We start from the raw sequence: 27,083 nt of genomic DNA on the forward strand, positions 1-27,083 counted from the left end.
GTGATGATATGATACATTGCTCGTTTTGATGCTGTTGAAAATTCATCTTCCCGTTTACTTCTGTCATCGCGAGATTACGCGAGAGTTGGTGGCTGGATAAGAAAACATGGCTGACGAGTCCTGAAAAAACGTAGACACCGGTAAATTCTGCAAAATAGGAGCTTTAACCTTGGGTTGTCAGGCTAATTGGTCGATGTCGCAGCAGCAGAGTGGTAGCTTGTAGCCCTGGGATTCATCTTTCGCGACCGAACGGCCAGAAAACACTCGCAAATGGAGACTGAGAACACAACCTCGGAAGTTTCCGAACTGGAGTCGACTTTTTCCGTGGAGAAGCAGAAACGCATCTTTAAAATCATTGTCATCGGAGACTCGAACGTCGGGAAGACTTGTCTGACGTTCAGATTCTGTGGCGGGAAGTTCCCTGACAAAATAGAGGCCACGATCGGGGTGGACTTTCGCGAGAGGACACTGGAGATCGACTCAGAGACGATAAAGGTAGGCCACACAGAAGCTCGTCACACACATCACCTATTTAAATTGATAGCATCTGTTTATTTACGTTTACACAGAGCGTCTGCGTATACATGCTTACTGCTGTCAAACAAGAAGGTCTCGTTATCAACGTAACAACATAACAGAAGATCTATACATATTGCTGGCATCTTCCTGAAGTATTTGTCACATGTCTTTGGGAACTGATATCTTCGTCCTGTGTAGACTTGATTGTAATGATGATTATTTAGAGTAGAGTAGAGTAGAGTAGAGTAGAGTAGAGTAGAGTAGAGTAGAGTAGAGTAGAGTAGAGTAGAGTAGAGTTTAGTATGACAGCCCATCAAATTGTGATTAGTGTGTCTCTGTTAAACGCCCTCTCCTAATCAGGTGATAATTACACATCAACAGACCATCAACTATGGTGTCAAATATTGACAAACAAGGTGCTTCTAAGACACATTTGAGAACAATGCAGGCATCAATTATAACTTAGCTCTTAACGTGTGTTTGTATTGAATATGAATTGCAATACAGACACATTTGTGATATTTCATACCTCTGTCACTTCCAATGGAAAAAATCAATTCAATCTTGAACTAATTGACTTTGACTTTGCATCAATCCAAATATTCGGGCTGTCCAGAGTCGTACTAGATATACTCTATTAGATAGTTATGGGTCGTGGGTATAACATGGTTATCATTCAGATAACAAAATGATTCATGACTATGTTGTCATATTATGCCCATGACCTCATGACCTCCACTGTGTGTAGCAAATTAGTAGTCTCTACCAGACCTCCTGTCGACTCAGTGTCGAGTTGAAAAAGTTGAAGAAATCGGCTACAAAATATGGAACTGAGCTTCCCTCGGAAAACAATTCATTCGACAGGAGGTAGGAAATGGTAACTCATGGCCAGCTTACTGGCAAATTATTCAAGCTATTTGGCCAATTTCTATTACATGTACAAATGTGTTTATCCAGCAACCTAAGCTATGGAGTATGGTTGAGCCTAGATGCTTAAATGTGGAAAAAGACAGTGTGCTGAGAAATGAACAAAGAACATCTGAGTGTGCCTTGACAAAAAAATTAAGGTGGTCACAGTCACACACAAAAAAATTAACAAAGTCATTTTATGTCCGTGAATGTTTCAGTATCTTAATTCATGAGGTATGAGTTGCCATTGTCATTACACTTAACGAGTTGTATGATAATATTGATTGGCAAAGATGACCTCCTGACATTTGTGCTGCCTCATTGCCATATGGATTTCTACGCTGATAAATGTTATGAAATATGTATGCTACCTTTCAGACAAAAGTAATTAACCAGATAGTAGTCTCGAGGTGCAAATGGAAGTAGATGTTTCAGTGAGCAGCCAGAGGCAGAGCCTATCACTTTGTCAGGATTAGCACAAGGACAGGATTGCCACTAGGAGAAGGAGTTAGGACACCTCCTATTTATCCAATTGCATGTTGGTATGCCCTGTATTCATTCCCGTACTACAGGAGTGACCCTGTTCTATTGTACTTGAGAAGTTTGTCTTTGCTCTGCCACCATTTCCTTCCTGGTGTTTGTGATGTTTCACTGCTCCCATACAGACCTGTGTCACTACAGGTGCGCTCACAGTAGCCACATCCTCTTCCTGCTGGGCTTTGATCTTTAGTACAACATGACCAGTCCATCATAAAATTTCCTTTATCTTAGCAACGTTATTGGGATTCTGCAGGAAATTCTGTGATATTACATTTGTCTTTCCTGAGGTCATGCTTTACCATAGTTTGCTTGTTTGTTTATTTGTCGGTCAATTGTTCGGTTTCAATGTGTTTTATTGTCTTTGGTTTGTTTGTTGGTAGGTTGGTTGGTTCATTGAGACCTTTTTTTTAACAAGGTATTTCAAACTGGTATAAAAAAAATCATGAAATTCTTTAATTGGTGGGTAGTAGGCATATGGAGTAATACATTAAATTCTAGGCAGATGAGGAAAAGGGTTCAAACATTCTGTCAAAGTGTCTGCTATCAGCTTCAAATCGGAAGTTCAATGTCATTTACGATGTTATACATCTCAAGTATGTAGACTAGTGTCTGCAGACCTGCCACACAGTTTTGATGGGCAGACAGTATGTCCTCATTACCAAGTCATGCTGTGTTTTCCCACGGACAGTAAATTTTGTTGCAAGTGCGAAATGATTCAGTTCGTCATTCATCTGCATCGTAGTGCAAAATTAGATGTTCAGGTGTGCTGCACAATGTCAAGAACCCTGTTGTCTGACTGACATCATTTTCATAGTGACTGGCTCATTAACATGAATGGGATTACGTCACTCGTACTTGCACTGCGTCAGGGAAACTGCCAGAACTAGAGTAACTAGTGTTGCAACTTTGTAACTTACTCGGCATAAATTGTCAGTAACCTGTGCCAGTAATTAATGGTTTCTGGTTCCATTTGTTTTTTCTTAAGTACTGTATCTTATTAGTATATATACCTACATTGTACCTACTAGTTAGTACCTACATAGTCCTTAGACGAATTCAAGTGTATATATAAAGTATCTATAGTTTGTATATAAAGCATCTAGTCAGTATATATAGTTAGTGTACAAAGTGAGATAGAACTATGGGTTGAAAACGTGATACCGTACTTCATATTTTGTTGATAGAACATACAGAGCAATTGTGTATAAGTGTAACTGGAATGTGGAGAGGGGAGCACAGGAAACATCCCTATCATATGGTGACCTACATTGTATATCAGCAGGGTATAGGGCACACCACAGACGGCACAATGATCACATGTCCATCTTGTGACTGGTGTCCAGAGACTCCAGACAATAAATCTTCGTATCCATGCCCCGGTAACCAGTAATTATGCCAGTCACTTTTCCAAACTAGGTCAGCCATACATACAAAAAATAGAATTAAAAGTGTATCACAAAAATATATATGAACAAATCATACCAATGACTAATTTTGTTTACATTTTGAGTGTTCTGTTATCTTCTGTATCATACTTTTTGGTCTTGCAAACTGCCTGGTTGGGCACTGGCTTGGAAATGTGACCCAAGCTGGCACCATAGGGGAAGTCACTAAGGTGATGACTATAATTTTTTTAATTATCCAGTTCTAGGTATAGCACTTTTGCCAAGGTCCCTCAACAATACATGTATAGTATTGACTACATGCAAATGTAGCAAAGCTGACATTTCAACTTTGGAAATGTCAAACATCATTCTGTTGGGAGTGGCCAAGACTGTGAAGTACTCAGTTACTATCGATTATCTATGACTCCTCTGGCAGCCTGGTTTGACTCTCATTTGCTATTCTGCAGCTGGCAACAGAGACCAAAAATGTCTCAGTTTTGAAGGCAGAACATATGCATGTTTTTTGAAGATGATGGTCAATGTATCTGACATAGAAATTGCAGTGGTCACAATTATGTCTTTCAGGTAATTTTCATTTCAAAGTCACTATGATATCCCGTTTTTGTAGAAGTACCAAATCCACAGAGTTGGTTCAGCCAGGTACTGTAGATCTATCTTTGCAGTAGGAGGGGTAAGAAGGTTTTTGTTGTTTGGAAGTTTACAGTTTAAACATGCAATTCTAATCTGTAGTACAGTAATTCTAATCCCCGCACCACGGGGAACAATAGATGATAAACCGGAGAGTGAGTGTGAGTTAGTGAGTAGAAATACAGAACACATTATTTGTATTGTTATGATTTCGCAGTGAGAGTTTACTGCAAAAAGTATGAAAATAAAACCACTGCAAATATTTCAAGATGTAGAGTACATTTGTATTAATACCAGTCCTTTGGCAGAGTCTTATGAATGACTGAACTAACAGTGGCATATGGTCAGTGTTTAATTGATTTATAACGAACTTGTAAAGTTCTTCCTCTCAATAATGTAGAAGCATTACGGATCCTATTCATTCAGCTGATTGATAGGGTTGGTAATATTGGCCGCACTGTAATGTATACTGGTGGAGAAATGTCCATGGTTTCCTACAGGGGATTATTTTGAATTTCTGAGTGGAAAAGCTACAGGACTGGTATATGTTTCAGGTCCACAGGTGTGGGAGTATTTTGCATCAACGTCAAGACAGAGAAGTTAATCCTCACCCTTCTGGGGTGCATTCATGTAACATGTTTATTACATGTACTTGTAACATAAACCAGTAGATAGAGGACATAGTACACATAGTTTAACCCTCTTCTTGCTGTGTAACCCTAAAACAAATTTGGTGCCAAATGGCTACCTTAGCAGCCTGAAGGTTAAGGCACTTTTAAAGTTTCTTGATGTTAATGTAGAGCCGTTGTAACGAACTAACACCTTTCAGACTGCATCTGCTACCATTCGTCAGTCATGGATGCTGTCTGAAACGTCTGACTGTTTCAACAGTTTATATCAAGTTGCTTGAGTAACTGCTTTTTGGCGTGTCTTATTACCTGAATGTCTAACCTGCATCAGTGAAACTAACAGCTTATATATTTTGTTCCCTGTCTCCAGCTGCAGCTCTGGGACACTGCAGGCCAGGAGCGCTTCAGGAAGAGCATGGTCCAGCACTACTACAGGAACGTGCACGCCGTCGTGTTTGTGTACGACATGACCAAACTGGCGTCCTTTGAGAACATGCCCGCGTGGATAGACGAGTGCGACCGCCACTCCCTGTCGGCAGACGTGCCCCGCATCCTCGTGGGCAACAAGTGCGACGAGAAGGACAAGATCCAGGTCAGCACGAACTTGGCACAGAAGTTCGCCGACATGCACTGCATGCCGCTGTTCGAAACGTCCGCGAAGGACGACTCCGAGGCGGACAACGTCGAGGCCATTTTCATGACTCTGGCGCACAAGCTGAAGGCCCACAAACAGATGATGAACAAAGCTCTACCGCGGTACAATTCCACAGACATGAAAAGAGCCAAAGTCATCTCCATCGGGAGGGAGAGGAGCGGCTCCAGTGGTGACTGTTCCTGCTGAGGATTACACACCTCCCTCTGAACACCACAGGACTTCAACCCTTTTAACCAATAACCATTTGTAAAGCTTGGGGGAACTGGGAGCAGAGCCAGAGTGCAGAAGTCTATCATAGGGAAACTCCAGCAGCAAAGCCAATAGTAATTCCTCTTGTACTGAGACTATAGGACAGGGAAGCAAAGAACAGACTGGTCTGTGTGTGTGCGTGTACACGTGTGTGTGTGTTGGGATGTATGTGTGTGAGTTCTGCATATGCGACAGACCCTCAAGCATAAACATCCATTTGTTGTGCTCATCTTCAAACTAGTGCTGCTGCCACACTTCTGCTGTTGCCTGCTGGCCTGCAAGATTGCTAACTGTAGACGTATCCAGCTAGGTCTATGTGCAGGCAAACCTGTACAGGTTACCACTTCTTACATAAGGACCACCTGGCCGATGTGACCACTTTATGGTGGTCTCTTAGATAATGTTTCCCATTGACACAAGCATTGAGAATCCTGTCTATAGTGGCCACCTGTCCAGATACACCAGATTTTCTCAGTCCCCTGAGTGATCTTCTTGGGCAGTTTCGACTGTACTAGAAATGGCCAGCCTTCCACTACTGTTGCTGACAAATCCAGCTGTTGTAAAACTATCTGCTGCTGGTGCATGTAAGAGCCAAACAAGTCTGGGTCTGATGTGGAAGTGTATACATAGGTCTGAATGATCTAGACTTGCTGTATGGAACTTGCTAGCTAATATGTAAGTATGTAGAGAGAAATAAATGTTCAGTGACTTATGTTGTATATTTATATATCATCTGCAAAAGATGCCAGTAGTCATTTATGTGTAGGAAATTAATTGTGTCTTATTGTAACTTGACACTTGTCCACGCAGATTTGGATGTAACTTGATAATCATGGTCTCTGGTTTCTTCTTGATGATAATATCATAAACTTCTGACCAAGATGACATGACACTTTCACAGAGAGTAATCAAGTGCACTTACACATCTTCTGTGTGAGACGCAACTACAAGCTAGCCAGTGTTAGGATTGCCATGCAAAGCTAGCTGCCATGGACAAAAAACAAAGCTTGGTGTTTTAGTTTACTCAAACAGTGAAATGTTGGAAGAATTTGTTTCATACATGTGTCATAATCATTGAGTTCTCTCTTGTATTGAAATTGCTACTGATGCTCTTTATGTAGGGAGCTAGAGAATACTTGGTAGAATTTCCTGTATACAAAATCCGATTAGAGGTGATAATTACTATTAAAACTATGTCATTTGTTTATCAGTGACAATGCCATCCTGTTTCTAAGTGCTGCCAATATTTATCCAATCATATCTGGCTTTGAACAGTAATTTGGCTTTAGTATAAACTAGATTGTAAGTGTTGACTGGGATTTTAACTAGAACCATATTAAGAAAAAGGTACAAACAGTAGTCTCTCAGGGTAGCAATCTCTGCAACTTCAAAGATAAAGTAGTTTATTATGATGATTATAGATGTTTACATTGACTGTTCCAGTGCTGGAACTATGAATGAGTGTTACCATACAGTCGTACACAGTTATAAGTTAGGTAGAATATTGATGATAAATCAACTACATGTACATGTATGTGGTAGAAGTTGTTTCTGTATCATGTCGATGCCACACTACGGGAAATTTAAAAACACATCTAGATCAAGGTAACGTTTAGCACTGCTATGGTGTCAGGCTACTTACAGGTTAGCTACTACATGTATTAGCTTTACTTAATCACTGATATAACGGTTTTAAAAGATTGTGTTATTATCAAACTTATTAGAAATGAAATTGTGACGGCTCAGCTCCAGTCTGTGATAAAGATGTTAACTTGTGTTTTCACCATTAACAGTCTGGAAGGGAAAGTTACTGATGATTGTTGTTTGAAATGAAATGTTCCATAGGATCTGTGGAACACTTGTACTGAATGAATCATCAGAATGTGAACATCTACAGTGTACAGGTGTGTAAAGAAGTGTGACCATTCACACACTCAGTTTCTTTTATACAGCAAGTCTTTATCAAATTGTTATCATATAGAGTCCAACTATAATAATGTAGACATATAATTATATAAGTACTGGATAAGGATAGTTGGAGGACTCTTGGACATGTTTAGCTGCATCTTTCTTAGCACCAAGGACTTGCTCATTCCAGAATATTTGATGGAAAATTTACAATTGTTTTTGTTGCATTATCTAAAATTTATAATGTGCTTATCACTTTTACCAGTTATTTAGATTATATGAAATATGTAAAATAACATTATGATATTATAATTATTACCATGATTTTGCAATGCTTATACTCATGCTAATGTTTTTACAAGTTGTATTTTGTCTGTGAAGCCACTTTTCTGTAAGATACTGCTGTGCAATCTTAAGTACGTGATAAGATGTGGTGTTTGTGCACGTTGATGGGGATAAACCGAAACACAGGGTTTCGTCATCAACACAGGGTTTACTGTATCTTGTAAGAGCTTTGGAAGGTAAATAAAGGAAGTCTGAAAAGGTCTGTGTTTACTTACCATCCTTTGCAATTATGACATAATTTACAGGAAACTTATTCTAAGGAAAGAAAGAACCTTCCCCAAATGATGTTAACCTTTTTGGCTAACATATTATAAAAGTTTCTTTATGATTATGCAAATAAGGTCCTCATTTGCATAAATTCACCAGTGGATGATCTTCTCTACCCAAATAACACAAGTTGTCTATTATTAAAGTATTAAAGTCTTATCTTAGCAAAGGTGGCTTTTGTATCATTTCTCATCGATTATGCAAATAAGGCCCTGATTTGTATAATTCGTTTCTAATGTAGATCTTATTTGCATAATCAATGTGAAACCTTTACATTACGTCTGTTGTAACTGCCCATTCTAACCGCCCTGAACCGATGGGGAACGTCACATGTGGGCAAAAATGAGTGCCGAATTTACAGTCACTGAGTCAGGTGTCTTAGGCCAGAGGGTTTTTCAAGTTAGATGAAGCCTTGGATAGTAAATAACGGGATGTTTCACTGCCTGGACTATCCAGAGTAATAATGCTAAACTTAGCGCAGAAAGTTTGGAAACTTGATTTCAGTTAATCAAAAGAAAACATACAAACCTACAAATGTATGATCGTGGCACTTTTTTCTCAGAGTTAGCCCACGTACACAGCTTTGGTGCACAACCCACGAATGTACAATTATAGCAAATGGGGAGCCAGTGTTTAGGATGATGGATAAGCTTTCCAATGATCTATAATAAAATGAGATTGAGATATGATTGACCGAAACCAAGTTTCCAAACTTTACTAAGTTTAAGTTTATGTTCTATCAACCTTTGTGTAATAGTTTGAGTTTTCCGTACAAGAATGGACTATTCAATAGCCCCAGGCCGCACAGTGAAAGTTGCTCGTCCGGTCCAACTATCCACAGTTTTCAGCCATCCATGCGGATCATCCCAAGCGGTAATTATAAGTTTCAACATTCCTTACCAGCATAACCTCATAGTTAGGCTTGGTGAGGCCAGGGTGCCTGGGCCTTTTTAGCTTTACTCTGCTCTCTCGGATTCTAAAAGGTAGGATCTGTCCAGTTTCTGTAACAACTTTTTAACTTCATGTCATGTACACTTTTCAAGCCACTAACCAGCTGGTTGATTGAGATTTGTGTTACCCCCAAGTTTTACATAAGCTAGATATGTCCGAGTTTTTTGTACACACACAAAGACGATGAATAAGAAACATGATCTGTTCATACATTTACACATGTACAAAGAAGCGAGAAGACGTTGACTCTACTGGATTAGCTTAGTTTGTCACTTTTGTCTACTATGCATGTTTAAGCTATGTGTTGTATATATTCCACTGTATATGTCACATACATATTTAATAGTTAGGTCACAGGTTAGACGACCTGTACCTAGCCCCTTGGGGCACGGATGTACAATAAAGGTTTTTCATTCATTATTAATAAGGTGGTTGCAATTTACAAAATGCAGTTGATGTTAACATTATCCTTCTCTGGTGCTTATTCTTGAGCGAACGAGCTTGTAAACAACTATATATTTTCTCTTGACACCCCCCCCCCCATCCCACCTCCCCCCGACCGCCCCCCCCCCCCCCCCAGCCATGGACCTGTTACCGCGCAGCCACACGGAGTTCAGCTCCGTCGACTACTGGGACACGTTCTTCAGGAAGAGGGGGGAGAAGGCTTTCGAGTGGTGAGTGCAACAATATACAATATACAACCCGGTTTTCCTGGCATAGGGAACCTTAGCCCATGTTGAAAATTGCGAATCAGCGCTCCCCCTGAAAATAAACGTATGTAAAGTACCCAGAGTTGTACGGGAATGGGATCCTCCACAAGTACATCAAGCTGCAGGAGCAGGCTTTGTTTATTTGTTTCTTTGTTTGTTTCTTTCTTTATCTATTCATTATTTTACCCACAGGTATGGAGAGTACCCGGAGTTATGCGGTATCCTGCACAAGTACATCAAGCCCCAGGAGCAGGCGCTGGTTGTCGGGTGCGGCAACTCGCGGCTCAGCGAGGATCTGTATGACGTCGGGTACCGCGGCCTGACCAACGTGGACATCAGCGACGTGGTGGTGCGGCAGATGACGGAGAGAAACGCGGAGAAACGGGCGGACATGAAGTTCCTACAGATGGATGTCATGAAGGTTGAAATATGTATCGTTATAGTCTGACAGTAAACATGTAGTTCTCACCAGTAGCATTTCAGTAACCTCCATTAGAATTAATCCGCCGTGTTACATAAATCCGCTACTTCATGTCGTGTACTATAGTAATTCGCCACAAATGGGATTCTGCAAAGAGTCAGATGAGCATGTATACATTGATACTTAATCTATACTAAAAACAACAGTTTAGGACTGCTTTAAAGGTAAGTAGAAAGTTCTGTTATGCCATGTTTGAAACAGTTCCTCCCTGTGTTCCAGATGGATTTCCCAGACTCCAGTTTCAGCGCGGTGCTCGACAAGGGCACGCTGGACGCCCTGATGCCTGACAACCAATCAGAAACACAGGAGCAGGTCACGCGGATGTTTGACGAGGTCGGCAGGATATTAAAGGTCGGAGGTCGTTACGTCATCATCACCCTGTCTCAGGAACATATCATGAAGAAGCTCCTGCAGTACTTCCCCCAGGAGTAAGTCTTAAGAAAGGCAATTCTGCTACTCGAGCCTGCTATAAATAGGAGGCCCAAACTTCTGTCCCTTCTTTTTCAGCCAAAGATTTATCTACCACTCCAAGTTGGTGACAGTCTTCAGATAAAAACATACAGATCCGAGCAGTTTCCTAATGTTCTACTACAATACTTTAACAAGTTGCTATGGGCCCCAAAATAAAAATCTTTTGAGCTCTCATGCACAACTGACCACATGCCAATTATCAACATAATCCACCAAGGCAGTTTTTAGTTATACTGTTTACAAACACCAAATCACACACCAAACCAGACAAAACATTTCCTTTTGCCATTCTGGATAACAAGCCTGGATCATGCAAACAACTATGACTCAAGATTTGAGATTTTTTACTACTACTTTGTCTCAGGCTATATGAAAAGGATTATAGAATATGAAGCCCTGAAACAGAGTGAACAATATCCGTACAAGCATTTAGCCGTGCCTTTGAATGTGTGGTACAAGTAGAGTAGCCCTTTTTTTTGACATCTTTTTCTTTTGTTCCCCCTCAGAGGCTGGATCACCCGAGTTCACAAGGTGTCCGACAGTGACAGGGAGACGTCACAGAAGGAGATGCCTCTACCTGTCTTCATCTTCGTCTTCACAAAGTTTAAGAAGATGCCGCAGATGAACAAGGTTCTTAAGGTCATGATAGACGATTCCGGTTACATTCTTGTTTCTGTATTAAATATGATATGTGTGTAAGCATGTACATCTATGAGAAATTCTACTTCTGTTTATTGCACTTGAAGAGGTGTTGTTTTCGCTTTTTTTTCATGAAGATTTGAACTTTTGAATTAGAATCTGTTAATGTTACACCTTGCAGAAAAATGCAATACAAAATTCAACCAACACCAACGTTAGTAATATACACAGTGCCAAAAGGTTGGATCAAGTAGGGCTAAATATGGCATTCGTGCTGAACAATAAACTGTTTTGATTGCTATGGTTTTTACACCAGTTGACCTGTTAACCTTCTCCCTGCTACCTAACCGTGTAATCAATACAAATTTGGTGCCAAAAGGCTACTTCAGCAGGGAGAACTGACATGAAAATTACTCAATGCTTGGTTCTGTTGTAGAATGGTAACTGTCTCTCTTCCAGATTCTGGAGGTGTGTTTAGGCGGGACTGATACCACGCAGAGGTTGTCCTGTGAGGAGGACGTGATGAGAGCTGTGAAGGAGAGACAACATTACGCCATGCTGAGACAACAGCTACAGAACAGGTGCGTGTGTGTGTGTGGAGATCACCATGCTGATTGACAGGTTTGTCAGACCAGATCATTGTGGGGATATTATGGGATGGCTCTGACCTTGGTGCTGACTGACAGGTCTGTCAGACCACATTCCTGTGGGAATATCATGGGATGGATCTGTCCTTGGTGCTGATTGGCAAGTCTGTCAGACAACATTACTCTGGGAATATTATGGGATGGCTCTGTCCTTGGTGCTGACTGACAAGTCTGTCAGACGACATTTCTGTGGGAATATCATGGGATGGATCTGTCCTTGGTGCTGATTGGCAAGTCTGTCAGACAACATTACTCTGGGAATATTATGGGATGACTCTGTCCTTGGTGCTGATTGCCAGGTCTGTTAGTTAGAGCGTTGGACTCAGAGCCAAGAGATCTTGGGTTTGATGCTCACCATGCCCCGATGTTGTGCCCTTGGGCAAGGCACTTAACACGACCTCCTTGGTGGTGGAGTCACCCAGAGAGCCTCTTCGGTTGATGTGTTTAAAAGTGTGCCAAAAAAACTAGCTACGGATTTGGTTGCCGATGTGCCAACATCTTGCAAATTTGCCAGCAAGAACCGTAATTATGGGATGACTCTGTCCTTGGTGCTGATTGACAGGTTCATCAGACGATATGTTATGTTCCAGAGGTCTGGAGGGAGAGACAGTGTGCCTGGAGCTGTTCTCCAGCAGTAGCAGCTCTTCTGTACCTAAATACATCCTCCACATCGTGGAAACAGACACAGTCAGGGCTGCTGACAGGCAGTTCGCTGTCTTTATTGTACCTCAGGGAAGGTAAAGGGTGATGCTGAATTTCTTTATTCTCGAGGATTCTTAGAACCATTGGAAGTGTTCTTCTCTTGACGCATTGGTACATGTTCATACAATGACTTTAAGATATGTAACTCTACTTCTAATAATGGTGGACTAGCGCCAATGATAGTAGATACAAAAGTACCTCAGGAAAGATATGTTGTAAGGTCTCATTTTGCATGTATTTGTTTGTTTGTTTGTTTGTTTGTTTGTTTGTTTAAGAAGGTAAGAGTGGTTATTCGCAACAGACAAGGGTCGGACTCAAGGAGCAAATATCTGTTGTAATATCTATCATTTTTCATATTTTGTTGTTTGTTTGTTATAGGGAGGTAGAGTGGTTGTTTGCGACGGACGAGGGTCGGGGACAGCTGGCGGGGACGGCGGGGTTCAGGAGACTAGTGGTGGTTTCCCTGCAGAGGGAACATCCGTATGAGACCATGGCGGAGATACAGAAGGAACTGTCAGGCAAGATCATGGAGCTGGCACCACCGGGGTTCAACAGGAAAATACAGGTGAAACATTTTGAAGGAGCATAGGCTGATCATGTATCATAGAAGCATTCAAATTTATCGAAAGAAATTTATCAAGGTTCAGGTAAGAAGGATTTATACAAATATGGACAAATGATTTTGTACACATTCAAACAGATTTTCTTTGAAAAGAAAACATAAATTGTAACAAGAAATTCCTAATGAAAATTCTGTTTCCATCTTTCTTCGTATCAACCAAGAACACAGTAAACCAGTACTCTAATCAAGAATTTTTCTACTGTAGCAGCAGAACACGGTGTTTCATGACTAAGAAGGACCAGTAAGTAACCATAAGGTTCATGTGTGTTTTGTAGGTGCCATTCCTGTCGGTGGGTGCAGACATCGGTACCAGGACCGTGTGTTACGAGGGTACCAGTCAGTTCAGTGGTCCATATGTGGTGGAGGATGTGGAGGGGGAGGATGGAATCATCTTCAGGAACCTCATCTTCCTCAGCAACAGGAATGCTGTGCAGTCTCAGGCTAGGATGGTGCAAGGTGGGGAAAATAGCTCTGACGGCTTATCTGAACGAATCTATTGGTAAATGGTAGACATCATCATCAGCTCAGGATTGCACTCTTGGGTGTAATCCGTGGGGATTGCACCAGTCAGAAGAAAGTTTGCCCGGTCACCAGCTTCCTGAATGTACTGCACTCGTGACCTCGCATCTTTAACTTTGTGGAAGAGGATTGGTTTGAATGAGCTTTGATGATTATGACGCAAATGCCATGGGCTAGGCTGCAGACAAAAAAAAATGTCGACCGGCAGGGCCAGGTGGCCCTGTCTAGATTTCGTAAGAATGGTGAGTAGGTTTAGTACGTCAATGATCTTGTTCACCTTCTCTTCTGCAGAAAACAAAATTCCCATGAAGAAGGGTCGACGGCGGACAAGGAAGAAAATAGTGGTGGACTGTGGGTACCTGGCCTGCCAACATCACAGAGTTATGGTGGCTGGTCTGGGGTGTCTGCCCAATATTAAACAGTTATTAGGTAAATATCTCCAGCAATAAGGGAAAGGTAAAGCGGTCAAAGCTCAGACTGAGAACGAAGCATGGCGCTTTTTCATTAGCTACCGTAGTAGTACAATGCGGCTTTGCTACGGCTCGCGTTTTTGGCCAAGCACACCGGGTTACCCCTACTTTTCTCGATAGGTGTGTTGGGTTCTTTTACATGCAGAGGTTTGTCGCTCAAGGCTTATGCCCGATTCTCATACTCGGGGCTGCCGGCTTTACGCCACCATCCAAAATGATGAAAAATATAATCTATCAGAAAATAATACCCGCTTCTTCAGTGGAATGCTCCTTTAACAACATTCTACTGTTTTGAATCGGGATGGCATTCGTGGAATCAAGTGTAGTGTGATGTTTTTCTAACGTGTCCTGCATCTTCATTTTCCCCAGACACCAGGCTGGATGTTGTGTTGGTGGGTCTGGGTGGAGGCGGCCTTCCTCTGTTCTTGCACAAACACTTCTCCAAGGTACCTGTTACATATTCAAGAAAGACAAGAATAGCACCCGCGCTACTTTCTCATCAGGCATATTTTATTGCCACCTAAGTATTCTGTACTACTTTGTCATCAGGCCCATGGATTGTGACCAAGGTAACTTGAGTCACCTTTACTGCGTTGTTAAGTAAATATAAAGCAATGGGACATCATCAAAGCACAACAGTTCCATTCTTTAATGCCTTGATGAAGGTTAGACATCTAGAAGGTTAGACATCGAATTCGCTCCGTGCAAGGCCGTAGGGGGGCACTCATCAAAGCACTGAACTAATTCTTACTGTAGCAGCATCTCTTCGCCCTAAGTCAGAAAGATCAATGCTCGAGACAAGCATAACTTCACTGACCCATTAGGAGAAGCAGGGGTTACGAAGGCTGCTCGGGAAATTCCCTACCCCATTTAGGCCAGAATGTTTTGATCCACTCACACCGGGGCATGCCCCTACTCTTTTTCGAAAGATGTGGTGGGTTCTTTTACGTGCTCAAGGTGTGACTCTCCTCAAACACAGGACCTCCATTTAATGTCCTATCCGAGGGACGTCCCTTACCCTAGATGAGCTAGGTACTCATTTACGCCTGAGTGAAGTGAGGAAAGTCGTGTTAAGTGCCTTTCCCAAGGGCACGACGTCGGACATGTCTCAGGGCGCAACCTGGGATGAGATCCTGGGTCCCATTGTTTGACAGCCGCACGCTCTACCACTTGCGCCACACGACGCCACACAAGCATCCAAACTGCAGTGGATAACTTTTGTAAACGGTCAGACGTTTCAGACAGCATCGATATCAACTGTCTTTCATCAGTGACTGTGTTGCCCATTCACTGACAAACGACAACGTCTGACCATTTACACAACTTGTTTATCTTTAAATATTCCTTTATAGTATTCTGTTTGTCTGTCTGTTCCTTCAATTTGAATCTTGTGTAGGTAGTTGTGTATTGACTATGATCATATTGATTACTCCTTGAATGTATGAATCTATTATATACTTGAAGAATGGTTAAACATTATTGTTATAACATTGTTAAAATTCTATTACTTTGATGCTCACACCTCATTCCTTGACGACTCTTACCCCAGATCCAGATGGATGTAGTAGAGCTGGACCAGTCCATTCTGCAGGTTGCAGAGGGTTGGTTTGGGTTCCAGCAGGATGAAAGGATGAGAGTACACGTTACTGATGGACTGGTGTACTTGGAGGAGCAGGCCAAACAAGGTCTGACATCTACTAAAGATACTTCCAAACAGATCTCCAACCCATTGTCCTCCAGTATCATGCACCTCCGTATATCTAAACTATACATACGTGTGTGTGTGTGTGTGTGTGCGTGGGGGGTGGGGGGGTGGGGGGTGGGGGGTAGAGATCTCTCAATCCCACTGTTTTTCAAAGTGGCGGATTAATGTAACCTGGAAGGTTATTACCTTCACAACCACATAACTAGCCTCCTTTGCAGACTTTTTGGAGCGCTTTTTGGGGAGAGCGCTGATTCACAATTCTTGACATGGGGCTTTGAAGATGCCGACTAATGTAACATAATGGGGCATACGTGTAATATCTGCAAATCATAATAAGGCGATAAGGAAATATAGTACTGTGTTCATCAACAGTGGGGCAGTAATAAAAATGGGTCCGCTCAGTCCAGCTTTGTTTTTGAAAAGAAATTGTTGCAATTAATCTTTATATACTTTGAAACAATCTTGAGATCTTATATAAAAGATCTTGAGATTTTATGGAAAAATCTTAAGATTTTGTTGAAAAATCCTGAGATTTTGTGGAAAAAATCCTGAGATTTTGTGGAAAAAATCTAAAGATTTTCGATTTTCAACGAGGCGTGACGACGCTTATGATTCGTAAAGTGGCATGGTAGTTTTCCTCAAAACATCAACTTTGTAAGTATAAGCTATAAACGGTCAGAACCATTTGTCCATAGTGCAATGTTTTGTCCAAAATCAATCTGAAGGATGTTCTTTGTTTTTCATTTTTATTCATCATGCAGCAAGTGTAACAATCATGTAACAAAATCACCCCCCCCCCCTTCAGCCAGCAGAAGTTGCCACGTGGTGATCCTTGACGTGGACAGTAAGGACGTTACCGTGGGGATGAGCTTTCCTCCGCAGCCATTCGTCGACGAGGAGTGTTTGAAAAACATCAAAGACATCCTAAATGAGGATGGTAAGAGTGTTTGAAATAAGTGTTGATGTTTGAAAGATCTTACCTGTTTGGCACCAAATTTGTATTGGTCGAAGGGTTAAGCAGCAGGGAGAAGGTTAAAGTTGGAGCTATGTAATCATTTTCACTTGAGTGAAGTGAGGAAATTTGTGCAAATGCCGAGGGCATGTTAGGGGATTCGAACCCAAAACATCTGGGACCTGGCCCAAACACCCTGCCACCAGAATGCCACAATGCGGACATTCATACTGTGGACCTTAGGCGATCTTACGAGTGGTGATTGTGATACATGTATGCTGAAATATCTTGGATGAAAATCATCTTTAACTTCATGAATTTGTTGCCATTTCTCCCAGGTTTGTTTATCCTGAACCTATCTTGTCGTGACATGACCCTGCGAGCGTCCGTCGTCGAAACCGTCAGGTCCGTATTTCCCAGGATCCTAAGCAAAAAGATCGAGGACGAAGTAAACGAGATTCTCTTCTGTTTTCCTCGCGAGAAGGACGTCCACGAGAGCTGTGACGACGGGCACATGGCAGAGTTTTCCTTGGAGGAGTTGGGAAATCTTAAGGAGTCTGTAGGAGTTGTTGAGAAGGTGGCGAAGGGATGTTCCCAGAGATGGGACCCGACACTGGAGTTAACAGAACAGTTGGACGGGCTCAAGCTTGCGTGACGTTTGGTCGAGTCAGATTCTAGTTGATGTCAGTCTCCTGACACAGAATAAGGCCAGACAATATTGAATTCATTCCATGCGGCATCGATTGACGATTGCATCTGAGTTGGGGACCGCAGCTGTCAGCAGCGACACCTAGCTGCATTGCTAAATGGAATCTACTCTTCATGCCAGTAGAGGTTCGGCTCCGGACTGTTATGACGTGTTTTAAGGCATTTTTATCGGGCTTTCTATTTTGTCCCGTTTTCTTTATGTACGTTGGCTAAACACAAAGAAAACCAGACAAAGACGTCAAAGTCACGTTAGAAATCAGCTGAAGTCGAACCTCTACATGGAGAATAGATAGAATCAGTCATTATTGCTTTGAAAAAGGTGACAGACAGTCGGCTGTGATTGTATATGTTGGTCGTGAATAAAGAACCTGGCTTTCCAATGATTTTTCAACCTGATGAAATTATTCACGGATCATCTGAAATCCCTTTTCCCTTTTGTAGCTAGAACTGAGAAGTGCATTAAATGTCTACCCCGTAAAAGCTTTATCTATAACAGACGAACAAGTTGCATTTTATAAGATTCTGACCGCATGCAGTACCATTCCATTTAGCTATGTAACTCCTGTTACTGTATCTGAAATTTCTGGTAGGATCAATCAAAAACAGACAAGATCAACCTCAATACGCTTCTGTACTGTTTGAGTTGGTTAATTTTATAATGAGAAATAAACTGCTCTCCAACTAAAAAAATTCACCGGAATTTTCGACCGACCGAATCACTCGGTCTTTATCAGCTATCTGACCCAAGGTAGCTCAGATGGCTGATGAAGACAGAGTGATTCAGTCTAAAGTTCCGGTGAGTGGAATTTTTTATAGTTGGAGATCAGTTTATTTCTCTATACTGTTTGTAGTTGGCGTAGCTTTAAAATGATTTGAAAACTCCTCGCTTACACATCGCCAGTAACTCAATTTAATACACACAACGAAGAGCACTTTCCTTTTGCATTTTATTGTGGCCGTGTCTTGCCATAAAATGATCCGAACAAGTTTACCTTTCAACATAAGAAAATAAGATCCTTCGCATTACATGAGATCATCTTAAAACATATTTTCTTTAATATTTCATAACCAAGCACTTTCACCAAAACCAACAAGAAAGAGTCTTTGATTTCATGTGATAAATGAGTCCGAAGCGTTCTTATAGGACCCAGAATTTTCTCTTCACCATCTTTCAGTTCCAACACCAACCGCTAAATGTTTGATATGTGCTTAAAGGCCTGCCATCATCCTCTAGAAACTTTTCCAGTTTAGAGCAAAATGGAACATGGTAACTCGTTTCTTTTGAGGCTCTGTTACCAACAGAATGTAACAAACATAATGTAGGCTGTTCTCTTAAAACCAAACTCATTCAAGCCTGATTTTCTGAAAAGAGTTTCTGTTCAGTGCAATGACAATTACAATCATGAAGTTCCATGATTTTTACAGCCAAGTTCTTGGTACTGTAGAACCACGGTTGTTGTGACCAACATAAGCAGGTTGGTGCAGCATAAAATCATGTTTGGTGCACTCGAAGAACGAGGCACAAAGCTGTGAAAAAAAGTTGAACCAGTTTCTGTAGGAATTTGTAGTGTCAAAGCTGCAAAAACCTCTCACTACAGTCCACTGTGTGGGTGGAAAACACTCTCCCGACACTTCCTCCGCTGTTTACTACCCATAGGGAATAAACACTTGCATTTCGAGTATTTTCTCTTGGCATTCACTTCTGAAGGCAGGCTTCAACTACACTTGTTGTCACGTTGGCATGACGACGCTCTCCCCAAACATTACTAGATTTATGGGTTGCTCTTGAACTCGCGAAGCAACAAATCGTCACTCCCAACGTATGCAGACACCAGAAGGATGCCCTTTAACCCCGGTTGCCATGGCAACACGAAAGGGCACCACCCCCATAGTATGTAGACCAACTTATACCAATGTACGAGGTCATGTATACGGCTTATAGATACCCAAGAGACCCCAAGGATATCTCAAGATACTCCTATGGATGACATTCCAACGTATGCTGCAAAGATGTGGCTTAAGCATAAAGCCAAAAAAAGTTTCAAGTTCAACTTTGTGAAAAATTGATAAATAGCTGGACATAAAGATGAATGATAAGCTTTAATTAATTTCTTTTCTTTAGAGTTGACAGATTTTTTTGTTTTGTTTTTTTCCACAAAATATTCTTTGTACCTCTCCTAACATACCCTAAGTTAATGCTTTTCCTACCTCAGTGCTTGTTCTCTTTTGTTGCACAACTTGCCATCCATCAGCAATTCTTCCACATCTATCCTTATCATCATCTCATGGAAGCTGTAGAAGTAATGTGCTAGGATGTGGGGAACACAATTTTTTATCTTCTATTTTGAACTACAGTCAAACCCATAGAGACCATCGAGCAGACAGTTGACTACCATAAAGGCTTTTCATTGACATCATGGAGTCATAATTTGCTGGGGTCTACATGTTCTTGTTTTGTAGTTTCGGACATACTTTTGTTTTGGTATTAGTTTTTATGTACTCAGTTTTACTATAACGTTATAGTGCCTGTGTCATGAGTATCTGAAGATTTCTGTGAAAAATAATGAAAAGAACGATGGGGAAAAAATTCTTTTGGTCGACAATCCATGCATGAATGTCATCCATAGAAGTATCTTTGGTTACCCGCTGACTCAACAAACACCTAACTACCCAGGTAGGACACACCGCTATAGGGCAAAGATACCATTGTAAGCAAATTCTTATCCTGACAAACTATCAGTAATCACTTGTCATACTGTACACCAGGCTATCTGAAACTGCACTTCCTAACAAACATGCTAGGTGGCACTTGTATACGATACTTAGACAAGCCATTCAGTTCCTAGATAACCACTGATTACCGTGTAGCATTTTAAATGAACTACCTTGCACCCTGATTGGTTGTTGCCTAGTTACATCATAGGTATCATCAGCATTGTTCAATGTACAATAGTCAAGAAGCATTCTGTCTACGTCATTCAAGGTCAACAAACATACAATGTATTTTTGAGAAACAAACAAATTTTATTTCAAGTCGTGTCAAAAGACAAGGAATAATTTTGTTACATATTCTCTTTAACATCAAAAACAGAATGCAAACAGTCAATTTGCTTTGGAATATCAAGACAGCACTGGAAGTTTTACAAAGGCAGAAAATATAACATGACAACTTCATTACACCAGATGGTGTAAAAAAAGAATTGAGACATTTACTTCCACCAATCAGGAATCAGCAAAATTTTCTTCAGCCAATCAGAAATCAGCAAAATTTTCTTCAACCAATCAGGGATCAGCAAAATTTGCTTCAACCAATCAGGGATCAGCAAAATTTGTTTAAACTAATCAGAGAAATTTGCTTTCACCAAACGGGAATCAGCAAAAGTTGCTTTAACCAATCAGCCATGAGAGACATTTGCTTCAACCAATCAGGGATCAGGTTTTGCCCTAGTTGTCGTCCTTCTTGGGTGCAGGTGCCCAGGGGTCGGAGGTCACGCCGGCCAGGGATGGTCCCCAGATGCTGTTACTGAAGAGGGAGCCAAGCCGAGACACAGCAGACTGAGCCTGGGAAACAGGAGAGAACTGGGAGTTAGTACTAATGGCAGATAAGGGGGTTGACCAAACTTATTCATACAGTACTGTACATAGTTCAGAATGTCCCTGTAGCTCAACTGGTAACAGCTCACATGTACAGTTGAACTCCTGGTTCCAACAATTTGTTGCTAACTGGGAGACCACAGTTCAATACATCTTGGTTGGGGCTGCTCTTTGGGACAGCAGCCAGAGAAGGGGGTCAACCAATTTGAAAATTATAGCATACCGGTACCTTAAATCATGACATATTCCCATCGGTTACATTTTAGTTCTTGCAGCAAACTCATCACATGGAAAATATGTGTTTCCCATGAAATATCATTTTAACCATGAACTCAAAAACACTGCAAAAACTCCTTTCCTCTCATACTGCAAAATCAGATCTCTAAGAAAATGACTAAATTTACAGTACAGAACTTGAATGCATTCACAGTAATTAGACAGTGTACAGGTAGAGACCAATCTTTATTGAGCACAGCATGCTGTCTGCCAAAGCGTAATGCCGCCTTTGGTAGGCGTGCGTGTCTTAATGCCGACCCACCCCGTGACCCGCCCGGGACCTCCCATATGATTCCTATCAATGTGACTGTCAATAGAGACCGCCTTCTTTTTTTACTTAAACAGTTTGGCGGTATTGCGCCTTTACACTGGCAGGTATCGGCTCATTTGTACGACGTTTGCCAATTTTTAGAGCACCTTTTTAGTTAACTTGTCGAGGATTTTCTTAAAAATTTGGTGCAGTTATCCGGTATTGGTGACAATGTGCGGTGCAGATATGCGGAGGCACTAACAATGCAGTGAATGGGAACCGGTTTGGGATTTTGGGATTCGGTGCAATTAAATGGAGTGTGCGTTTATCCGAGGTGCAATTAAGTTGCTTTGTCTGTACCTCTTGCTTCTCCTGGCCGTTTCCACCGGGGTGTGCAGCAGCACCCCCTTGCAGGTTGTCTGGGGACGGCGGCCAGATGGAGGGGAAGAGGCCGGCGCTGGAGGTCGTACTGGGCATGCTCCACAGCGCGTCCGCCGAGGATGCTGGGATATCCCACATACTTGTCGGTGCGCTGGTGGACAGGAGCTGTGAAATGGACAGAGAAAAAGATTATACACATGATCTTTCTCAGCCTGTTGAAGACTGGTTTAACTTTGCATTGCAGCTACATGTAGTTTTCCCTGCTGCATTGTGAAGAATGCTATCTCAAACGTGACTGGGTTGGGTGAAGTAGAACCAGTCGTTATTGCCCTGACAAATGCAGACAGTTACTGGGACCAGGATATTCTTAATGCTTGTGTCAATGGAAAAATTATCTAAGGAACCACCTAAAGAGTTGTGCTTACTATACAAAACTGGCATGATACTCCTACAGGCAGTTAAACGATCATGTGAAACACACAAACAAACTAGATACAAAGAGTTCTCACCGGTGATGGCCTTTGCGGGGATCCGGTCTCTCGGGACCACGGCGGCTGCTCGCCCATTGCACTGGAGAATGATGGGGTATCCCAGAGTGCACTGGTGCCTGCCACAGTTCCGAAGGGGTGAAAGGTTGCTTGGGGGTCGAAGGTCGGGTGGGGGTCTTCCTCGAGCAGGTTGGTGACGTTAGCAGCAGGGTTGAAGACTCCTTCCCAACTGGAGGAGAACGGGTCTGTGGGCAAGACGGCAAGTTAGCATGACAGCTTGTTTGTGGCGTTGAATGGCCATGTGGCTAGACAAGTGGACACTAGATTATATGAGGTTTGATTCCTGGGAGTCCTGGCTAGACATTGTGTCCTTGGCCCTTTACACAAAAAAGGGAAACGGACTTCGGTCGGGGGAGTAAAAGTCTGTGGAATGAGAGGGATGGGCTCTGCCTTCCAATATCCCGTGCCCCAGACACAATGGATTAACAACCCATTGCCCCTATATGCACCCTCAAAAAAGGCCAAGGTACTACCTTTTACATCATATCTCTTTGTCTATACTCAAAATCTGACTGCTGACTAAAGAAGAGACATCAGCAAAACTAACAGAAACCATTATCATCGTCCAAGCATGTTGGTTGGCTTGAGGACTTGTCTACTCTATACAGACACTCACCAGCCTCCCTTGGTCTCTTGATACTGCGCTCAAACCCAACAGCGGAGTCCTTCAGCGATGCAGGGGCGCCCTTGTACTCGGTGCCAGTTGGTGTGGGAGGGAAGGGCGAAACTGGAACAGCAAAAATAGGGTGCGATGAATAAGGTACCTATATAAACTCTTATCATTCGTCACACCTTATAGCTTACAACACAACAAGGCATGTGTGTATGTGCATAACACATTAATCATGCTTAAAAAACACTCCACCTACCATCGCTGAACAAAGCAGAATGTGTGTATGCGCTTGTGTTTATATGTGTGTGTGCATGTGTCCGCATGTGTATGTATATGTGTGTGTGCATGTGTCAGCATGTGTATGTATGTGTGTGTGTGTGTATGTGTGTATGTATGTGTGTGTACATGTGTGTGTTGAGTTAGTGAGAGATTCATCACACTCAGCTTTAACACAACATCCTTAAAAACCCCTCCACCTACCATCGCTGAAGAACGCCGATGGTACGTTGCCCTCGCTGGTGAACCCGCTGGTGAGTCGTTGGGAAGTGGCGCCGCCCCAGGATGCACCTGGGCTGCTGCTCTCGGAGCTGGTGTTGGAGCTGTCCGGGCCCGACGGCTTCCACGGGTTCCTCTTCAGAGACGTCATGGACAAGGACTTGGGAGGCATCGCCTTGGAGCCGATCACGCCTGGAAGAAAAATGGAATCTTGAGTCTTGATTTGGAACCATTAGCTTACAAAGAACTAATTTTCCAATGGTTGTGACAACAGTGGACAAGATACTGGTGGCAAGGTGGTCTTGTGGTTAGGGTTGTTGAGTTACATGTAGAATCTAGAGGTTCTGGGTTCAAATTCCCAGCAGGCCCCAATATTGTGCCAAAAGTTTACTGGGTTTTTCAGTCATTTTTCAAATTTAATTGGATTGCAAAAACACAATGCACATAGGGCACCAGACAGCGATTGCTCATATCATGCACCCACATCACATCACCCACTGACAGCCTACCTGGGTTCTTCTGAGACTTGCTAGCCGGGGTAAAGGCGGAAGCTAAGGGGTCCATCGGCGCTGACATGGTCTTGGACACCGTCTTCCGCTTGTTGGTGCCGCTGACCACGCTGCTGTAGCTGCTGCCAGTCAGACGGCTGGCGACCTGAGGTGGCAAGGTGATCTTGTTGTTAGGGTTGCTGACTTAGGATCTAAAGGTTCTGGGTTCGGATCCCTAGCAGGCCCCAATGTTGTGCTCTTGGGAAAGGCATTTTATACATTTTATTTCCTTACTCAAAAATTAGCACCTAGCTTTGGTTTGGGACATCTTCTCGGATGGAACATAAAGGAGGGCCTGCATGCCCCTTTTACGTAGAGCATAATCAGCCGTTTTAATTTTACGTAGAGCGTTGCCGACCACTCCATAATTTAGCGTAGAGCGTAGGGGAGGCTTTCTGAATTTAGCGTAGAGCGTAGGGAGGCTTTCTAAATTTAGCGTATTACGTAGCCGGCCCTCCGAATTTAGCATAGAGCGTTTTCGGGACCCCCCCATCCAGGCCCTCATAAAGCCGGATGTCCCATGTTTGAGGACAGTCATACCTTGAGCACATTGAAGATCCTACTGCACTTATCGAGAAGACTATGGGTCCATCCTGGTGTGAGTGGTTCAAACCTTGCAGCCCAATCTTACATAGCTTGTACTTACTAGATACAAAACTGGTGCATTATGCCTAAAGGCAGTTTACCAATTATGTAAATTAAACAAAACAAAAATCCTTGTCTTGTATGGTAGTTCTTAGGTCTGGTACATCTAGATTCTTTATGATTTCGAGATTGGAAAGCCAATTGGAAGGCCAATCCAAAAAATTCTCACACAAAATATCAATCCAGGTTGAGAGCTGAAATTTGTTGTTGAGTCCAGTTGTTGTTCATAAAAACAAACACACAAAAGAACAGACCTCCATACGGTTACACTGACATTTTGCTGTGCTTCACCCAATAGATCCAAGTGGGAGATTCACTAAACAAAATCTTACTATCATACAACTGATTATACCGGTTATACAAAACAAACAAATAAACAGACCTGGGGTGCGTTTCCGGTGAGGGGGGTGGGGGAGGAGGGGGACAGGCTGCCAGAGGAGAGCATCTCATCGCGGAACAGGTGTCCTGCCTGTCGGGTCTGCAGCGAGAGCTGGTGCAAGCTGTCTTCTGTGGGATAGGACAAAACAAGAGTCTTAGGACCCAAAATCTCCATGAAACTTTGTTTTTCTATTAAACCAGTTCCCCCCATTCTATATCGCTCATGACGATGGTATGACCCACACTGGCCGGGCAAGGGGAGAAGTGGCTATAAATAGCTACTGACCTAGATAAGAGACCAACAGATGGTGCGACCTCAAAGCCCACAATAGAGTAGATATTCCTCATTACTTATGCCTTTTTTCATGGAGATAACAACAGGCTTAGGACCAGGAAAAGTGAGTAATAAAAAGATTAACCTTCTCTCTGCTGCCTAACCCCATATATATACGGCCTCTATGGTCAAGGTACTTAATGGTGAAACAAGTCTTTATTCCTTTCTTTTGGGCACAACAACTCAAAGCAATACAATACGTACACAACTATATTGAACATATAACAAGGTTACATGTTTAATATACATGACAAACTTAATAAAACATAAAAGATATTTCTTTCTCTCTTAAGCCATTCTTTTAAACTTAAGCTGGACAACCTATTGCATGTAAACTATTTCAATAGATGGATATCAAACAAATTACAAAAGTCACTCAAACACCTGGATAAGTTCTGTAAACGGTCAGACCTTTCTGATAGCACCTGCTAGTGGATGCTAGCTTAAACATCTGGCTGTTAACGAAACCAGTTGCTTGAGTAACTTTTGTACTGTGTATCTTATTACCTTGATGTCTAATCTACATCTATCAACATACAGATGGATCTTGAGTTCTAGTAACTCTAAGTTACAAGCTTACCACTAGCGGAGCCTGATTTGGGGAGGTCCCACAGTGGGGGAGGGGAGTCCTTCCCACCTTCACTACTGGTGTCACTCTTCTCATCTAGACAGGAGGAAAAGAAAGATGTACAGTAACATGGCACCCTATGGTCTGGTGGCTGGCAACACCAAAAAACGATCACAGAGTTAGGGGTTCAAATGCCAGGATAGCTATGTATCGGCATTATCATAATACTATCATTGTACCGAGACAATTTGTCAGGAAAGCCTGTTACAAGGTAGATGTTCGAAGAGAGCCACACCTCGAGCAGGTAAAAGAACCCAACACACTTAACGTAGATACAAAAGAGTAGGGGTCCTTCCTGGTGCAAGTGCATCAAATAAATCTGTCTGAATATGCAGCTTGTACCCTTTACACCATGAGACGCTTTACCGAGAATGCAATAAAAACAATCAAACTACCTCTGCCTTTCCTGTTCTTCTTCAGTGCTCTCTTGGCCACGCTTGCTGCGATGGAGTGGGGGGACGTTAGTCCTTTAGCCTGTCTCTCACTCGCTTCCAGCGCAGTGGTGTACGGTAGTTCCAAAGTACTGCAGGGACAGAGAAGGGTGGATACATTTTTATTGATGAGTCTTTCAAATGCCACGTTTGCTCAAAGGCCATTGAATTTTGAAATCGTCCTGGAAAGAATCGTTTTAAAGTCTTGAAAGCTGTCTGCCACAGCAACAGTCTTGACTTTGGAAATGTTATCAGTACATGTACTATCAACTTGTTGCTTGCAAATCTGCTGTCCTGAAAAGGCAACAAACTTTAAGACAAGGCTGCTGCT

At 42.3% G+C, this 27,083-nt stretch overlaps 4 protein-coding genes across 7 annotated transcripts in view; 3 read left to right on the plus strand and 1 right to left on the minus strand.

The window, feature by feature from the left end:
* Nucleotides 1–27,083, plus strand: part of LOC136436347 (ELMO domain-containing protein 2-like) — a 202,805-nt gene that overhangs the window by 55,517 nt on the left and 120,205 nt on the right. The gene's annotated exons all lie outside the window — the stretch shown is intronic.
* On the plus strand, nt 67–7,987 carry LOC136436348 (putative Ras-related protein Rab-33). The gene is made up of 2 exons (XM_066430247.1): nt 67–495; nt 5,001–7,987. Exons 1-2 carry the CDS (start codon nt 271–273, stop codon nt 5,469–5,471), a joined length of 696 nt encoding a protein of 231 aa, XP_066286344.1. The 5' UTR covers nt 67–270; the 3' UTR covers nt 5,472–7,987.
* Nucleotides 9,588–18,253, plus strand: LOC136436341 (eEF1A lysine and N-terminal methyltransferase-like). Of its 3 annotated transcripts, none has more exons than XM_066430229.1 (13): nt 9,588–9,679; nt 9,908–10,136; nt 10,416–10,624; nt 11,174–11,297; nt 11,766–11,887; nt 12,544–12,690; nt 13,034–13,220; nt 13,553–13,733; nt 14,088–14,225; nt 14,636–14,712; nt 15,816–15,951; nt 16,777–16,908; nt 17,262–18,253. In XM_066430229.1, the coding sequence occupies exons 1-13, from the start codon at nt 9,588–9,590 to the stop codon at nt 17,576–17,578; spliced, it is 2,091 nt and encodes a 696-aa protein (XP_066286326.1). In that variant the 3' UTR covers nt 17,579–18,253. The 3 variants fall into 3 exon arrangements, with proteins under 3 accessions (XP_066286326.1, XP_066286327.1, XP_066286328.1); XM_066430230.1 differs by having other exon boundaries at nt 14,088–14,147; XM_066430231.1 differs by lacking the exon at nt 12,544–12,690.
* The window catches only part of LOC136436340 (transmembrane protein 131-like), a 111,440-nt gene continuing 102,921 nt past the window's right edge, over nt 18,565–27,083 (minus strand). For both annotated transcript variants that reach the window (XM_066430228.1, XM_066430227.1), the window contains 9 exons: nt 26,717–26,844; nt 26,274–26,357; nt 25,364–25,488; nt 24,298–24,442; nt 23,774–23,980; nt 23,297–23,407; nt 22,642–22,865; nt 22,112–22,297; nt 18,565–21,192 (listed from right to left, as the gene is read on the minus strand). In XM_066430228.1, coding sequence (XP_066286325.1) covers nt 21,076–21,192; nt 22,112–22,297; nt 22,642–22,865; nt 23,297–23,407; nt 23,774–23,980; nt 24,298–24,442; nt 25,364–25,488; nt 26,274–26,357; nt 26,717–26,844 — 1,327 coding nt within the window. In that variant the 3' untranslated portion in view covers nt 18,565–21,075. The remainder of the gene's footprint in view (nt 21,193–22,111; nt 22,298–22,641; nt 22,866–23,296; nt 23,408–23,773; nt 23,981–24,297; nt 24,443–25,363; nt 25,489–26,273; nt 26,358–26,716; nt 26,845–27,083) is intronic.

This window comes from Branchiostoma lanceolatum, chromosome 6 (genome assembly GCF_035083965.1).
Source record: "Branchiostoma lanceolatum isolate klBraLanc5 chromosome 6, klBraLanc5.hap2, whole genome shotgun sequence".
Taxonomy (NCBI): domain Eukaryota; kingdom Metazoa; phylum Chordata; class Leptocardii; order Amphioxiformes; family Branchiostomatidae; genus Branchiostoma; species Branchiostoma lanceolatum.